The sequence below is a fragment of the Pholcus phalangioides genome, unplaced genomic scaffold (assembly GCF_987345545.1).
Source record: "Pholcus phalangioides strain wild (caught in Gottingen) unplaced genomic scaffold, Ppha-v1.0 ptg000020l_1, whole genome shotgun sequence".
NCBI lineage: Eukaryota > Metazoa > Arthropoda > Arachnida > Araneae > Pholcidae > Pholcus > Pholcus phalangioides.
In genome coordinates, this window is record NW_028301613.1 from 12,948,207 (window position 1) to 12,966,796 (window position 18,590).

The 18,590-nt window shown below is 36.3% G+C and overlaps 1 protein-coding gene across 3 annotated transcripts in view; it reads right to left on the bottom strand.

Annotated features, from left to right (window-relative positions):
* Positions 1-18,590, bottom strand: part of LOC149071009 (uncharacterized) — a 40,121-nt gene that overhangs the window by 18,759 nt on the left and 2,772 nt on the right. For 2 of the 3 annotated variants that reach the window (XM_089248853.1, XM_089248855.1), the window contains exons 2-9: positions 15,897-15,983; positions 13,838-13,901; positions 8,915-9,090; positions 8,597-8,812; positions 4,897-7,713; positions 2,491-2,580; positions 1,877-2,065; positions 1,091-1,270 (exon numbers count right to left, since the gene is read on the bottom strand). In XM_089248853.1, the coding sequence (XP_089104979.1) occupies positions 1,091-1,270; positions 1,877-2,065; positions 2,491-2,580; positions 4,897-7,713; positions 8,597-8,812; positions 8,915-9,090; positions 13,838-13,901; positions 15,897-15,965 (3,801 nt within the window). In that variant the 5' untranslated portion in view covers positions 15,966-15,983. The remainder of the gene's footprint in view (positions 1-1,090; positions 1,271-1,876; positions 2,066-2,490; positions 2,581-4,896; positions 7,714-8,596; positions 8,813-8,914; positions 9,091-13,837; positions 13,902-15,896; positions 15,984-18,590) is intronic. The other variant, XM_089248854.1, reaches the window with a different exon arrangement.

Sequence of the window (18,590 nt, forward strand, 5' to 3'; positions counted from 1 at the left end):
GTGCTGCAATCTATATCTCAGCAGTGAAGTGAGTGATGTGTCATGACTGAATATTTGTACTGTTTGTAGGTCTGTTGCTCTCTGTGGCGAGACTTTTTAACGGGGAGATCGGCTCGCATTTGCGCCTCGAAGTTGGGAACCACAGAAAACCAACTTCAGCTGACCACCACTGTGGCGACGGTGGGGCTCGAACCCGCGATGCGAGTCCGTCACTATGACCACTCGACCACCACAGCGGCTTCCTTTTAACATGCAATACAGGAGTATTTTTTTATCAATAAAACTAGGCTTGGCAAATTGCAGGTGAATAAAAAAAAAGTAGGTATGCATCAGTGGCGGCTCAAACTTAACTGCCACCATAGTGCAAAGCTTCATGTGATGTCCCTACAATAACCCTGGCTGGAAGCTGACAATGTCTCAGGGGACACTGAAATAAACTTGATATTTGTTAGTCCAAAGCCACACGCTATTGTTTACTGAGTAAAATACAAAATTTGAGTGATGATACATCCCACTTTTAAAGAAACTATCCCGCTTTTTTGCCTACGATTATTTGATTGTTTTTTAAATTGGCAAAAGAAGGTATTGCCATGTTTTCAGTTTGGAAGAAAAATTCAGACTCCAAGGTCCAACTAGGGGAGGATGAGAATTTCTGGCACTCCCAGGCATCACAGAAATGAGAAGCTGAATTCTTCCTTTGCTCTGGAAAAAATAATGAGGATAAGGGAGACACAGAAACGTACACTTGCACCCTTGCAAATGAGTACATTTTTGTGTATTGGTATTATGTCCCAGTCTCTGCTGTTCCCCTCAAGTCTTTTCAACATCTTCGTCATAAAGGTATAGCTCACAAGCATGATATGTAAATTTTCACTATTGGTAATTCTGAAAATTTTTGGGCATCTAACGAATGTATAAACTGCCCTGGTATACATAATATATATACAATTACACTTTCTATTTTTTGTCAGCTTGTCTACTAACATGAAAAGGGAGTTACTATGTCCCTGAAAAGTAAAAAAAAAAAACCCATTATTTTGTACTGTTTTCTCAAAAATAAAATATGCTTGGTTTCTCAGAAATACCTCACCTTCAAAGCACTTTCTAGCTCCTTTTTGAAATGCTCTTTTTCTTGAACTGCATCACACGTTCCAGCCTGAGATTTGAAGAGATCTGCAGTCAGTTGCAAAATTTTCTCATTTAGCTCCGCATTTTTGGCTTGCAAAATTATTATCTTGCTTTCTGCATCCATGCATTTGTTTTCCGCAATCTGAACAGGAAGACATACATCAGTCAATTACAGTGCACACTGCTTAATGTGATCACATCAGGACTCAGGGTTTCAGATAACACTAACCGGTAAATAACTACATCCAAAAAAATCTGTTATTATTAAATGTAATGACCATGTGTCCTGCTTGATCGAACAGGAATATGGGAAATAGGATGAAGTTTTCTTTTCCATGTAAAAATGTCACATGGTGCTTTTTTTTAGTCCTATGATAACGATAACTTATAGGAGAAAAATGAGCTAAAGGGAGGATTTCTTTCAAATATGCAAGAAAAAAAAATTGATATCAAAAAGAAGTCCTAATATTATGAACCTAGACCATGAACAAATTTTTTCCCATGCTAGGTTATTGGTCCATTCCGTACTTAATGAAAGTGATAGCAATACTCAAATGATAACATTATCATTGATTGTAGTAAACACCAATTAATTATCATTTTTTAAATCATGATTTCTCAGTAAAGCTGATTACCAGCAGATAATGCAGTATTTAGTTTAAAATCATAAACTGAAGCTTTATACGAACAATTACATTATTCTTTTTTCAATGTAAAATGTGGTAATAAATGCAACTTTCCTACTTACACCTTTCTCGGATTCTGCTGATTCCAATTGCTTTTGCATCTTAGTAGATGTTGCTTCCAGTTCATGAACTGTTTTCATGGAATTGCTCAATTCATTGTCTTTCTCAGTGAGTTGATTTTGTAAACTTTTATGAGCTGCCTTAACAACTTCAAACTCGTCTTGGAGATTATCATACTCGCTCTGTATATTCTAGAAAAAAAAGAATTTTACTCAATTACGGTGGATCCGGCGTATAGCAGTTTTCAGAAACCATCATGAAAAAATATTGTAACCATGAAAATGCTTTAAATAAGAAATGATGAGTATTAGTAAAAGGTGGGACCATGAAATAAGTTTCACTAAGCAGGAAAATGATCTAACTAAGAACGTTATAAGTAAGATCCACTGTATGTAATAAATATTTAGCCTTCTGTTCAGAAAGATAAACTCACATTTCACTCATAGTTTGAAAAATAGATGGCAACACAACACATTAATGTACAACATTACATACATACTGAAAACTATTAGGTGCACATGCACATTTTCAGTACAACTCATTCAGTAGTAAATTGCCAGTGGCAGTAGACTGGAGTTGTGCTCGATTTGAAAGAAAGTCTATATTTAATGCAAACCTGGAAATTCTTGACCATCTTGGCATGAAGATCAAGAGTGGAATTCAGTTCTTGGCTCTTCTCTTGCAGTTCTTTTTCAAGGTTTTCTTTCTAATAAAGAAGTTTCAAATGGAAAATTAAAATGTAAATGATCAGGTTCTCTTGCTAATTGTCATTTGAAGGTAAGTTCTCTGACTAAAAGGCCTATCAGGGCGTTCTTCATAAGGTCAGGCCCTGAACAAATACAAATTTTTGCCCCTCCTACATATTTGGTGTTCTTTGTGGTAGAGGCGTGCACTGTGGAAGTGGGGGGGGGGAGATGTTGGTAGTGTTTAAAACACAAAATACAGCTAATATTGGGGCCCTAGGTATGTGCTGTATTTGCGAAAAACAGACACTGGCCATCATTAGTATATTTTTTGTACATGCTCAACATTTTCTCAATAAACTTTAGACCTGCACAAACACTTCTTGATGAAGCCAACCTCACAATGTGATGAGAAAACATTCAATAAGCACCTACCTATGCAGATGATAACCCTTTTGTCTCAAGAATCTGTCAAAAAACTAATTTAATTTAAACGAAAACAAGTCAATCTGTATTCACAAGGAGAAAAAGATTTAGAAATGGTGAGAATGGTTTTTTGGAATTTAATCCCCCATGCTTCACCGTAAAGGAAAATGAACCAGCATCCCCATTTCTGATGTACATTATGTGTCTTTTTAGGAAGTGTGGGGGGGGGGGGGAAAGGGGGTGATTTTCTGACAAATTTGTGATCAACTTTTTTGTCCATTGAACATCCTATTTTAATGAGCTATTTAAATTAACAGTTTCATGTTATTCTAACAAGTTCATACTGCAAGTGTATAAGCTTAACACTGTTAAATCTTTGCTGCATGCAAGTGTGAAAGTGTAGCTGTGCATTCGATGTTACGACATGCGTAGTTGGGGCAGTGGCGGATTAAAGTCGGTCGAGGCCCTGGGTGCAAAAGGAAATATTGGGCGCCCTAAATTAGAAAAAAGGGTGAAGTTTGGGTTTTTTGGGGCCCTGGGCACACACCCAGTGCACCTGTTGTTAAATCCACCTCTGGGTTGGGATGTACAACCTTTTCAGTCCGTGGGCCAGATCCACAGTATTTCGCCACTCGCAGGCCAGAAACTTGTAAATATATATATAGAGGGTAACCCCAGAAACTTGTATATATATATGGGGGGTAACCATATGACCTATATTTTAGCTGTCCTGACCATTTTTATAAAATGTTCCATTTTTCCTCTTATGTGTTTTCAACGAGAGAGAAACCCAGTTGATTTTTTTAAATGAAGAACTAAGATTGTTTTAATGACTTATAAATTATATTATGATAATTATGAATCTAATTACAATTAATTATAATTATTCACATGTAACTATATATATTTATATTTGTCTAACATAAAAGGTTTTTTTTTTGTGAATATATACAAAGTAAAAACTTTACATTTTGATTTGCAGTACCCATCATTTTCCACAATTGGTAATTTTTCAACAGTTTTAATGATTGCTTGCAACTTAATTAGCTATTGACAATTTTTTTTGCTGTAATCAGCAACTTTACTTGCCTTAGAAATTTTTTTGGCAGTAATTGACAACTTTACTTGCCTTTGACAATTTTTTGGCATTATCCTGTATTTTTATGAAGAAAATATGGTCAGCCTATGTATTAATCGTGGATAATTTTCTTCTGGAACAACTTTCACAGGCCTGGTGGAACACTTTGGCGGGCCCCATCTGGCTAACAGCATAGAGGTTGTACACCCCTGCCATAGGTGGTAGGTGGATATGACAACCTTGGTGGATATCTACCGTATATTATCATGTATTATTTTCACCATATAATGCCATTCGCAAAATTACTCATAGACAAAAAAAAAGAACAGAGCTTAAAATTCAACATTTGTTTTAAATACTACTACTTGATCGTATATGTATCTCGTACACATTCCACATACATACCAGAATGTTATTCTGAGTGTTGTATGTTTTCCCTAACGTATTTATGTTGCTAGAGTTATGCACATTTTTCATGTTATACTGGTGCAGCTGGCTGTGTGTTTTTATATTTTCAAGCAAAAATGGCAAATTTCTGGATTTTTCATGTAACGAAAGTATTGTGTTGATGGTCTGATTACTCTCTGCAGAGAGACATTCTTTTTTAAATTGGGGACCGGCTCACATTCACACCTCGAAGTTGAGAATGCCAAAAATACTGAAAAATATGAAAGTTTTATGCACTGATTTACGAGTGAAATTCATGTTGTCTTCAAAAAATTAGTAATATCTTCACAGAAACATCTCTAGTAGTTAGTTTGTTCTAACCCGTACATCATCGAGTGCTAAGGGTCAATAAAGTGAAAACATAACCATGTATTCTATAAATATTTACCAAATGTGAAGATGAAGATAGCTCTTTCTTCATCTTTATGGCAATGGCTTTGAATTTATTCAATTTGTTTGTCATTTCGGAAATCTCGTTCTGCAGATTTTCACAACCCCTGCATTTTGAATCAACGGAACCGACATCTTTACAAGAATCCGGTTCCGTAATAGAACCCTGTTCTTCTGATAATGATGTCTGCATCTGCTCTTTATTATTATCTTTATGCAACATGGACGATTCTAAAGAACTGTTCAGAGAGTTATGCACTGTTTGGATATTGCTGAAATCTGAAAGAAGTTTTTGCAAGATAACTTTGGGAGGATCACATTGAAGTTTTTCCACATCGTAAACATTATCAACATTTGCTTCACCCACTGTCATGGCAGAAGAAAACAAGTTTAGTCGAGATCTAACTTCTTTGGACAACTCACACAGCAGTTCACATACTTCACTTATTTCTGACTTCAGGTTCTTGTTCTCATCCCTCACAGATACCATAGATGATTCGTAATTTGAAGACACTGAGTTAATATTGGTAAGAGCATTTCCCAAACTAGAGACAACTTGCTCATGGACAGAGCTCAAGTCTTCGACAAATTTCAACAAGTCACATTTCGACTGTTTCACAGAAGTGACTTGGATGGCAATGTTTTTGGTTATTCTGGTCATGCTTTCGATTCTCTCCTGAAGGATGGTTATGGCATCTGCTTTACATTTGCTGTCATGGTCAAGTTTTTTCAGTTCTGAATCCTTGCTCTCCAACTCTTCCGTCAGTTCCTCGACCTTCGAGAGCAAAGAATCAACCTGGCAATGAATTTGCTCCACCAAATTCGACTTAGTTTCAAGCAATGACTTTAGTTCTTTGTTTTCCATTGTAAGGTTTTCTGTAATATTATTTTGGCCAGCATCAATACAGAAAGTATCATTATCATCTGTACCTGTATAACCCCATTCTGAAAATCCACCAGGAAAACTCAGTGAGTGTGTAAACATTGATTTCTTGCTCTTATCGGGGAACTCAACTTGAACGGATGAATCACATGGTTTGATGCACTTTGTGTCAAGATCAGTCTGTGACGAACTGTCAATGAATTCTTCAATTTCACCTTGACAAGCAATCTCTTTACTTGTTATTTCAGCAGCATTTAGCGGAGTAGCTGTTTTGGAATTCAATTGTTCAGCTTCTTCTCTGAGCTCACGAATCTCATCTTCCAGAAACTGATTCAAACTCTTTAGCTGCTCTATCTCACTGCTCATATTCTGTTTAATTCGTGACAAATCCAGAACATCCATTTCAATTTTTTTGAGAAGGTCGACACTCCTGTCTTTCTGCAAGATGATGTCCTCACACAAAGATTTCAGAATGAGTACATTATCAAGAATACTTTTCTCATTCTGAAGAGCACTACTCGAGTCTTTTTCTCCTGTGTGGTTCAGAATGCTTGCTATTACAGATTCTACCTGGAGATTTGCTTCATTAATTTCAGCATACTTGTTATCAAGAAACTCGTTCAGTTCATAATTGTCTTTTTCTAGTTCTTTCACGCACTCCAGAAGTTTGAAATTTTCCTGTTCTAGATTCTGGTGATTCTGAATATCACTTTCATATTCATCCAACTGAAGCTTAAGGGATTCAATTTCTGCAAGTGACACAGAGTATTTTTCACTCAGATCAGAAAGCCTTGATTTTTCCTCGTTGACAGAGCTTTCCAGTACTGAATTTGTCACTTTCAGTTGGTCGTTTTCTCTCAAAAGATATTCTCTCTCACCTAAAAGCCTCTTAGATTCAGTTTCAACTTCGTCTACAGTCTGGGTTTCAGCATTTTCTGAACTTGCTTTAGCTCTTTTGTTTAGTTCTTCATCTGCCTTTTCAGTTTTCAATGAATCCAACTGTATTTTCATTTCATTGAACTCAATGGAAGTGTACTTGAGCAGCTGAATGATATGCTGAGGATCTTCTTCCCTTTCTTCCTTTCGGCTAGCTAACATACCTCGTACAGCACCCTCCACTTCAGATAATAAAAGGTTCTTCTCAATATCACGTTGCTTCAAATCATGTGATAACTTACTGATCTGATCGCTCAGACCCGAATTTTGTTCATTGACCTCCTTCATTTCCTTTTCCAGATCTAATATACTCTTTTCTAGATCTTCGATTTGTTGTTTAGCTTTGCTCAGTTCTTTCTGCAGATTATCGTTAGTGCTCACTTCTCTGTCCAGTTTTGTGTTCGACTCAATGAGGTCGCTTATTTTCTGTTTTGAGTCATCAAGTTCTCTTTCTAACTTGCTTCTCTGCTCTTCAGATAATTTCTTTTCACTGGAAGCTTCTGTTTCAACTAAAATGACTTTCTCTTTGAGAGCTTCTTTTTCTTCAACCAGATGCATCTTTTCACAATCCAGGGCTTCACATTTCTCCTTTAAGGAATTACATTTAACTTCCAATTGCTCTGAACATTTTTCTAGTTCGACATAATTTTCCTTGAAAGACAGCAAGTCTCTGAGTTGCTCCTTCAATGAGGTCATTTCAGAATTTATATCCTTAGCATGATTATCAAGATTTACATTTTCTGAAGACAAAGTTTCACACTTCTCCATGAGTTCAGTGTTCTCTTTCTCTAGGCAACTATTCCTTTCTTTTAAAACCTGCATGCATTCCTCTGTCTGAATGACTGAAGCCAACTGTGTTTCTAATTCGGCACAATGTCTTTGCAAGTTTTTCATTTCTTCGTTATCTGATATGGGACGATCTTCTTTTATTTTTTTCAGAGCTTGAAGGGCAGTATCTCGTGCATCAGAAAGGATGCCAACTTCCTTTTTCAGATCCTAGAAAAGAAATAAAATAAAATGAATAAAGAAGAGAGAAACATCAGATTCAGAGCCATGTGACTACATGCATTTTGCATATACCTAGATGTCAAAGAGAGAAGCAGCCAAGACATTCTGATTGTAAGAGAATAAGATTTCTTGTGTCTGTATTTTTTAATTAAAACTATGAAAATTTCCTGGGACATTTGAATATTGTGGAATCTGCTTGAAGACAAGGAGCTTGATGCAACCATGAAAGCCTTCATTCATATACCTAGATTTGGGCCATGATATGCCAGCAATGGCATACACAAAGTGGGGAGGGTCTAATTCCCCCTCAAGATGCGATGAAAGTGTTATTTTGCAGGAAAAAATTTAACCCCCCTCCCCCTCAGAAAATCCTGTGTACACCTATGTATGCCAGGTCAATGAGATACTCGCCTACTATACCCATTCAGTCTATGTTAGAATCTTTCTTGACACTGAGATACAATGGAAATCATTACAAGAAGTCCACAGGATACACAACCACCACAGGAAGCCCTCACACAGATACATTGGAGTAGTGTTCTTCAACCTTTTTACTTCTGCAGACTGGTGAAAAACAGTTGAACAAATTCCAGTTAAGTCAAATAAAAACAAATGTGGAGACTATTTTATTTATTAACTATAATTTATGTAAAGACTACATGAATCAGGCAGGAAAACCCCACACACTGACATTTGAAGAACACCATGTAAAAGCATCAACCTCTTGGCAAAATCCATAGTAAAACCAATCATGGGTCCCTGCCCAATTAGCTCTTGTGTACTAGAAATGACCATGGTGTGATAATTTCATATTTTAAAAATCTGATAAATTTCAAATGAAGCAGGGATACAGAAAACAATCATCACTCACAATGTTAGTGGAATTCAACCTAGAAACTTCTTCCTGGAGGAACTTGCAGGTTTCTGTGAGGGTATCCAATTTCATCTGCATGCACTGAGCTTCTTCTTCCGCACGGTGTATCATCCTCACAAATGATTCGTTTTCTGAAGAAATGGCATCTGAAGAAGCTCTCAGAGACAATAGTTCCTCTTCTCTCGCCTGCCACCTTTCATCTTGTGACGCTTTCTACAATCACACAATAGAAGAATTTATTTGGGTAATTAATCAAGGCAACTAATTAAGTATGGTGCTTTGTGATAAAGAAGCAACAAAAACAAATTTATTTACCTCTGCCATGACAGTTTCTTTTTCCACAGCAACACGTTCCAATTTCAAACTTATTTGCTCTATTTTGAGACCAAGTTCTTCTACAGTTTCGACATTGTTCATGCTCAACAGACCATTCAAATTTGATATTTCTTTCTCATACTTCTTCTCTAATGCCAAGCATTTCTTATTGAGATCTGTGGATATAAGCAATATCATATGGACTTTTCGCATAGAAAGAACAAAAAAATTCTGAATGAATCAATCAGAAAATATATATTCTTATCAAGTGTGTGTTAGAGGTTGCGCTAATCATATCAATTTAATCCATAAAAATTTCATTCATGTTATATGAAGCCTACAAAACAGCAAAATAACAGCATAAATAACATACCTAAGAAATGATTTGTCTATTTAAAAGAATCATAATGCTAATTATAGGAGATTTAATGCTTATTGACAAATATTAGAGATGGGACGAATATTCAGCTGGTATTCTGCTCTTTTGCCAAATATTCGGTTTGGCCAAATATTGCTTAGGTATTCGGCCGAATATCTGTGTAAATCTTAGCATAACAAACTAATTTTAAAAAATTATATTAATTAGAATTTTTCACATAAATTAATTTATATATTGATTATATTTTATTGTATGGTTCATACCTATCCCTTTCTGTGCAAGAGGTTATGTCAGGGTGAATTTCTAGGATAAGGAAAACATAAAACTGAAAATAGAATCCTACCGCAATAATGTGGAAGTGAGCATGAACTACGCACGTTCACTAACTGGAAAATGTACCTAGACAAGAAATGCATTGAGCTACTGAGAGAGACAAAGAATATCTAGAGAGGAAAAATAAGTCGTAAATTTTATGATGCATTAATACGTTAGAGTAAATAATGGCTGACATTTCCTTAATTAGATGTAAAATTGTAACAAGTGTTGGAAAAAAAAATTGATTCTGTAAGTAGTGATATCTCAGCTTACGAATTTTCCAGCTAACAAAGATTTTTCGTGATTTTTCTGCTTCGGCTAATGAATACAGATTCAGATAATGAGCATTTTTGATGATATGTATGCACGTGCTAACATAAAATATCTGAGCTGAATTATCGCACCAATCAACAGAATTACTGTCATTAGAGCCCAGTCAACTCATGTCCACCTCGGAATAATTTTTTCAGATGTACCTATGCTTCTCTTTCTGAAATTCTTTGAACTATTTCATATGAAATGAAAAATTCAGCCAAAATAGAAAATGCATTTAAAGAAGAAAAGGTAGCCTATGTTTTCAGAGCATGCATTCTTTCAGTGCAAGACTCTTAACATCAAGCTGAACAGTCTGGGAGATCATCTCCTCCATCTGCATGTATCAGACTCAGAAATGAGCTGACCAAATCACAAATGAATGGGGACACTTATGAACTCGATTGGGTTGTGTCAACACAGGCTTTAGTAGACTAAAGCTGACGTTGGATGTGTTACATGCTGGAAAATGAAAAGATCAGCATTTCTCATATCTTCCTGTATATTCTCATTTATACAATTTTGAAGCTATTCATTTTAGCCTTCAATCAGTTTTTGTCTTTTTCATAGCATCCCTTGGTGTTTTAAAAAAAACTTTAAATTTTTGGCAGAAGCTGGAACAAATCAAAAGATTTTCCATGGAAACCTATGGGAAATAATGTTCGGCTAATGAAGTGATTCTGGAACAAATCATCTTCATCACTAAAGTATCACTAATATTAAAATACAATATGTTATTATTAAATTTGACTGTCAGTATCATGGCAACAAAAAAATCTTTTGGCTTTCTAGTTTTTAAATATTTATTTAAATAAAAAAAATAAAATTAATTAAAATAATTAATTCAATATCAATCATTTGAAATTACCAATAATTTTATTTTCAATTAAAAATGGCAACTTTATTTATAATTTTGATGGATTTTAAGAAAATTGATATTTAGCCACCGAATATTCAGTATTCAGCCAAGACGTTAGCCGAATATTCGGTATTCAGCCAAAAAAATTAGCCAAATATCTGGTATTCAGCCAATACATTAGCTGAATATTTGGTATTTGGCCAAGACATTCGCCGAATATTTAGCTATTCAGCTAAATCACCATTTGTCCTATCCCTAATAAATATGAATGTGTATTTTAAAATTGTTCAACCAAAGTACAATAAGAATGTTAATTTTCTGTTCAAAAATTTGTTCCTATGTTGGGGGGGGGGGGTGTGGTAGATTGTATGCGGGTCAGTTTTTTAAGGATAAAAACTTCAACTGGAATTTCACCTACATTCCCCTCTTCCCCCCCCCCCCCATGGCATGGTTGCACCAATTCCAGCCACAAAGTGGATACCACCCACCCCCAAAATAGCGTCATCTTTGCAGCATCATGGAGCCCCCAGGATGAGCAACACTATAAAACCCTCACAAGTTCATGATAATTGCTATACAAGGTTACCTGAGTTGCTCCTCCATGTACTAAAACGCCTCCAAGCAGTGGTCAGGTGAAGCCACTCATTGAGATGTGTTTGAAAGAAAACTGAAATATCGTACATCCATGTCTTCTTCTCTTACATAGCAGTGTTTTATGCAATATTTCAGTTTCAGTTTTCAGAATTACTGACAAAGACTTCATTAGAAGCAAAAAAACTGATAATACAAAGTATTTATACAATCTAATAATAATATTTTTATATTTCTTACTTTTCATTAATATGGTAGACTTTTGCTAATCCGGCACATATCAGACCAGGGTGTGCCGAGTTAGTGAGAGTAAGTTGAAAAAACCTATTTGAGTAATATGAACTTCTGCGCACAGACATGCGCAAATTTAATCATTACCAAATTAAATCACAAGAAGATCTGCCTAAAAACACTGGATTATTGAAATTTTACTTGTACTGATGAAATTTCATAACAATGTTTATGATATTTTGCATTAAAAAAAAATAAAATTTAATGGGCATCCCTTTCTCTTCATTATTTCAGTAAATATACAAATGCAAAGGCCACAACAGACAAAATGCCCAACAAGGTGGCTGAAAAAAGATACCCATAAAAAATATGGATGTTGAATACATATAGAAACTACATCAACCCTAAGAGCAATAAAAAAACAATAACTATGATAAAATATTATTAAAGAATGTCCATAAAAAGTTATGGTTGTCTCATCTAAGTATGGATAGCTTCTCGATTTACCCCAATATGTTTATCGTATTTCATTTCAAACGTGTAAATTGTGTTAGAATTCACGATCCCTGGATGTAAGCTATTCCACTTATTCACCACCCCATTGGAGAAAAACTCCATGTGACAGCCTAGAATTGTCCCTTACCAATCAATACTGGTGTGCCCTTGTCAAAGCAATTGATTAAAGATGTATTAATAACTCATAATCCATTTTATCCATCCTGTTGAAAATCCCATTAGCTTCACATCATCTGCAAATTTGCTAACAATTCCATCAAATACCCTGATTGAGTTTATCAATTAAAAGTGAAAAAAGTATGGGACCAAAAACACTTCCTTGAGGGACTCCACTTGTGTGACCTGTCCAATCCTTGTTCACCATAACCCGTTGTGACCTGTCTCTTAACTATGATTCTCATTCTATCAAATTCAGCATGTTGCTCCCAATCTCAGGTAAACACTTCAAGAGTTTACCATGTTGAACACGATCAAATAAATCGAGAGTTTATTGTATTCAGAACGCTGATCCAATTCCAATCCAGAGAGTACTAAATGTAAAAAGTTTGAAAATTCTTACAGTAGTGTGACACAAAACTTTCAAATACTAATATTTAGATACAGGGGCAGCTTGAGGAAAAACTCTCTACCCTATGGGGGATCTATTTTTGGCATTCTCTGCCCACAGTTTTTTTGGATGACAAAGTTTATTTTCGCCTTCTAACTCTGATTTGCTATCCCAAGTGGATGCACAAGTTGCATAGCCCAAGAGTGATATGTGCATTCATTCATGCCTATACGATGAAAAATATGCCGAATAAAAATGAAATACTTTTAGAGAGAAGTGCAACTCAGATACTTACATGACTTTAAAAAAAAACATTGTGCACTTAATTCATGTCGATTCATGGTAGTTGCTTTTGAAAAGAAATGGTAAATAATAATTTTCGGTTTTGATATTCATGCAATACAATATCGCTGAATGATAGGAAAAATTTTAAGTCAAGGAAAAAACACATTTTGGACAATACAGAGATGAACTCGCAAGGCACTAAAAGTCAGCTGTCTCCACTGCGAATCGTAGCACAATCCTTTTACAATCCAAGCAAGTGCACTATTCAATATGGAGAGGGGGAGCCATCTCTTAGTCAAAACAAACTACTATATCTGAATTTTGCAGGTCACGTTATTTGGTGTATTAAGAAAAGAGAAGGTCAGTGTCGCTGTGCTATAGTGGATGATTGCATTTGCCTGCACTACTACTACTACTAAACCACATATGTACCTCATCCATATTTCTCTGTGGAACTTCTAAAGAATTGGTACATGTTCGAATGTGTGTTTTTAGTGTTGTGAACCTGACGTGAAGTTTACTGCTGCATAATGCTTGTTATGTATAGTGCTGCCATTTGCCATGGTATGCCTAAGTATGAATGAAGTGTAATGGTTGAATAATTGTATTGTTGTAGGCCTGTTGCTCTCTGTGGCAAAACTTTTTAAAGTGGAGATCAGCTTGCATTTGTGCCTCGAAGTTGGGAACCTCATTTGCCTAGACTGCAAAAGGACTGTGGTTTGATTTAAAGAGCAGACTGCTCAGAATGACAAATTTAAAGATGAATTTTCTTTCAGAGTTCATCTCAGCATAAATATCTAGAAAGTCCCTTTCTCCAATGTACTGCAGACTGAAAAACACTATATCTCTCAAAAAATGCAAATGTTTAAAATAGAGATTTGTGCTTACCATCGCTTCTCATCTTGGACCTTTTCAGCAATGCCACAAGATTATCTTTAGACAAGTCTTTCAGCTTCAAGTAAATAATGATTAATTATTTTTCTGGTTCATTACATTCATTTGAATAAAATACATTATAGATTTATTTATGTATTTATTTATTCATTTGAGTCATGAATGCAAGCCATTTTCTCCTATGCATTCGTGTGCATGAATGGAATGTATATTGAAGGAGATTGGGCATACTGAACTTTTTTATTTCTAATACAAGAAATTTGGTTTATTGTATTCAATTCTATTAGAGCAGTAATCTTCAACCACTGGATGGAGCTAGTAAGCTAGTAGTGTAACAGTAAGATGCTCGTTTACCACTGTGAAGGTCTGCGAGTTTGATCCCAACAATTAGCAAATAAAAGTTCTTTTTCTATCGGACCTGAGGTGACCACTGATAGATGGCCATTTCCCAATGCTCTCGCTGAAAGTGCTCCTCCATGTTCAAGACAAGGACAGTGATACAACATGACTTTTTCTAGAGCAGGCACCTTCAACCTGTTGCTAGATGAGGCACCCAAACATGTCTGATTTCATGCTCTTGAGTTGATCAGGACCACAATTAATCCATCCCATTTAACTGCATTAAAAGGTGTGAAAAGAAAGGTCTTCAACCGCTGGTCATAAGGATATCCAGACTTGGGCCAAATGCCTTGAGCGGTGTTCCTAAAAGATTTCAACACATAACACAATAAGTTCACCAGTTGTGGTCATCTCTCATACACAGCCAGTAGACTTAAAAGGTTGTTCATCCTTGCTGCATGACAAGCCGGTAAAAATATTTCGGTACTAGCCAAATTGCTTAGGAGCCAAGCATGATTTTTGCTCAAGAAAAACGTCACTAAATATTTTTTACAGCTTTTCTGGGATTATGCAACTTCTTCTAATGCTAAAAAACTTCCTATATTGAAATTAGAAAAATGTGTTATTCTTAGATCCAATTTAAGAAGTCCATTTAGAAAATTTTAGGTGGCAATACCGCTTTTCTAGCCACAGCAGCGATGTGGCATCTGAAATTTGTCACGTAATGGGAACCATGCCATAGTTACAAACTGGGGTTTATTATAGCGCAGTTTGACTGCATATAACTCTCGTCAAACATGATTTATAACCCTCCAGGGTAAAAAAAAATTAGGATAGGTTGTGTTAAGACACTGCAGCAAGTTTTTAATGTGAATATGTCAATTATTGTAACTAGGGCTCAGATTTTTTGACATCATATTTTTTTATGATGCCATATTTTGTGGGCGTATTTCAGCTATTGGTCTTATTTTAAGCATTTTTGAGCGATTGGTCATATTTTAGAAATTTCCTACCTAGCAAAATAGTTTTTTTTTCAGTCATTTTATCACCAAAAATTTTAATCTGTACGTATTTTCCTTCAGAGATATAACATGGATTTACAATTAATTCTTGTCTTTCTTCTCCTTTTTCACACTTTTGCTTTTCCAGTAGCCACTTTCTTGTTTTTGGAGGATCCTCTTGCTTACGTTTCAAAAGAGAAACTCAGAATGGCACGCCAAATACGTGTGAAAGATCTTATTCATTCTGACACTCAAAATCTTCACGTTCAATGTATTTTCATCATGCCTAAACACAAAAAAAATTTACACTGTTGCCCGGGGCAAGTTTTAATTTTGGAGCTCCCCTCCAGCCCAATAATTTTTAAAACAAGCAAACAGCAAATTCGGCACCTTGATGGTCCAGCGCTTGTCAGAAGTCACTACAGTACAACTGTACGAATATTCAGGCATTACACTTTACTCACAATTCAAAATACAGATGGCAGCACTAACTTCACGCATAACACTAGATACATACTCAGACAGTTAGGTTAGGGTTACCAACCGTCCTCCTTTAAAGGACATGTCCCCTTTTTTTGTCATTTTAGGTGCGCTTCGATTCCCATATGTTGAAAATCAATACCAAGGTTTATAAAAAACAAAAACAAACTTGCGTTATGAAATTTTGTATGCAAAGTAACAAAACCAAAAAAACAGATAAAGAACATACTCACAGAAGACTTTTTAGTAGTTTCCGAGGGCTCCATGCTGATTTCGGAGGAATTACCATTCAATTCAGCCATTACGAATCATGGTGCCTGCTGAGATTTTAAACAAGAACTTAACATACACAATGCATGAACAATAAATCATTATAACCAATTGATAAATTTCATTAATTCTGAATTACAGGTCAGCAAAAAATTATTTGATACCTCCATACTATCTCAAAACCGAGCATATCACTAAATTCACTGAACTTACGTGCATCCTACCTAGTAAAAGTTTACAGTGGGGTACATGAATCCAATTCCTACGCATGCTTCACCGAAATACTGGATATATGCTGATATGGTTCAAGTAGTGTTACGGTTCGTTCTAGTATATACATATTGAGAGTAATACTGTATCAATTGATACTCATGCATGTATGCTGAGAAGGGTTTTTCATTAATAGGATTATGAAGGGTCGCCCACTGGGAGAAGAGCTACCCAGGACTGTCTCAAGATCATTATAGGTGAAGTAGAATTTCGGGGGGGGGGGGGGCATTCTACTTGGATGGAACCAAGTAGACCAATAGAACCATACTACCAATTCACATACTTTTACAATCATAGCACTGCATCTTGTCATTACAGTACAGTGTTGCCACCTTGGTTATTTCCCAACTAGATCTGGTCTAATTTTAAGCCGTCTGGTTGGTGAAAATAGGCTAGTGGGAAATCTAATCTTTTTTAAATACCATCTAAATGTAATCAGGGCCGACACCAGGCATGAGGCAATGAAGCATCCACCTAGGGCAGCATGTTTACAGGGGAGGCATTTTTTATGAGATTTGTTATGATGGTGTTTTCACTCTCATGTGTGCGCAGATCTTTGCACATGAAAATTATTTTAAGAGGAAACCGTGAGTGGGGTAAATAAGTGCAAGTAAACAATAATTTTGAAATGCTTTTCAACTTGTTGCTATTCAATGCTCAATTCATTTCAATACACATCCTCATGGCTCCAGCCCTGGGGCCCGGGACGATTCTCATTTTCTGTTTTTTTTTTCACGCTATAAATTCTCTTTTGAGGGGGGGGGGGCCCGTAAGAGGTCCCAGCCTAGGGGCCCTTGCTCCATGATGTGGGGGCCATGCACGTCCTTTTCTGCACTTCCGAAAAGCACCACCGGCCTCTCCAGATATACTGGACAGCTGGACATAGACAGCCAAACTATATCTTTTCCAGTTGTATCCATTCTTCACGAAGGTTCGAAATCACATAAGTGATGGGAACCTGGGTGCATCTGGTTCTTTAGGTTCAGGTCTTCAATGGTTTCTGAAATTAGGTTCCTTCTCGTCTTTGCAGGGGATCTTTTTACTCTTCATCAACATTTTTCCAGTCAACATTCCTTCTGGCAGAATATATCAACAAGTTTGGATTCATTGTTCATCTCTGACTAACACTATTCTTGCGGCCAATACCATACTAGGGATAGGGTCAGGAATGATTTGCCTGCTCGTTTTTGTATGCCAGTGGTTCTCCAAGGGGTGCATCGCTGCTCTTAGCCAACCTTTGTCAGGGGTGTTGTGGTAAGCTTGCGATATTAATATGTTCCTGTTCATTGCTTCAAGGGGGGTCTTTGTTAGGCTGCTCTGGGGAGCCATGGATGACGTTGACTAGGGCAAGAAAAAGCTGCAGGTGAGGAAAGTTTGAGAGCCACTACAGTATACCTGAATCTGTTCTCCTTCAGTCTGTGATCTAAATCATCTGACACAGACTCATTTTTTGTGAACAAGGTGCCATAAAAAGCCACTATATTTATGCCATTTTTCTGCAGCTGTCTTTTTAATATTATATTTTGCTTGTTTTGACATGACTTATTCCCCTATTGCAATCTGACAGCCTGCAATATCAACAACTAAATATCAGTCAGAATTTTGTCTCCAACAAAAAACACCTTAAATTTTTGGGTAATTTAATGTCTGTGTCTTCCTATGGGATTAGACCAATGTTTCTCAAAGTGTGCACTGTGACTCCTCGGAGCGGCACCAGTCTTTGTCAAGGACATCTCAGCGAGCTGATGACATTCACAATTGCCCATTTAGTGCTTTCAGGTGATGATTTTTTTAGACTACTCTATGGAGCCACAGATAAACGTTATCAGCGTAATCTGCCTTTTTCCAGGGGTTGCGACCCGCACTTTAGGAATCACCATATTTGAGTAAGAGATGTGAAAAAAGAACACTCTTTTTAGATAGTCATATCCAAGAGGCGGCAAAAAATTATTTGCCTCAGGTGACAAAATTTCTAGTACCCTGGTTGTAATCTAGCTTCTTTTTTTAATATTAAAAAATCTTTGGAAATAGTGCAATGAATTTTTTTCCATGCATCGTTATATATTCTCGTGTCACAGGAACATTCGTTTTTTTTCTTTTTTCCTACCATAAGAGTGCTAGCGTTCCCCATATGAAATAATGAAAGGGGGGGGTCAGTGCCAATCATCGAGCTTATATTACTGTCGAGAGAAAGACGTCAGATGTCTCTACCTCAGCGATCCTTAGAATGCTGTCCCAAACATCATTTATCAGATGTGTTTACTGTCTCTCAGTGCAACTGCCATTGTTTTCTTAGGGCATCCATAGGAGTTCGAAAGGAAATGAGGAAGAGAAAGATATTATTTTTTTTCTAAGATTTGCAATTATCATTCCAGAATAAATGAAAG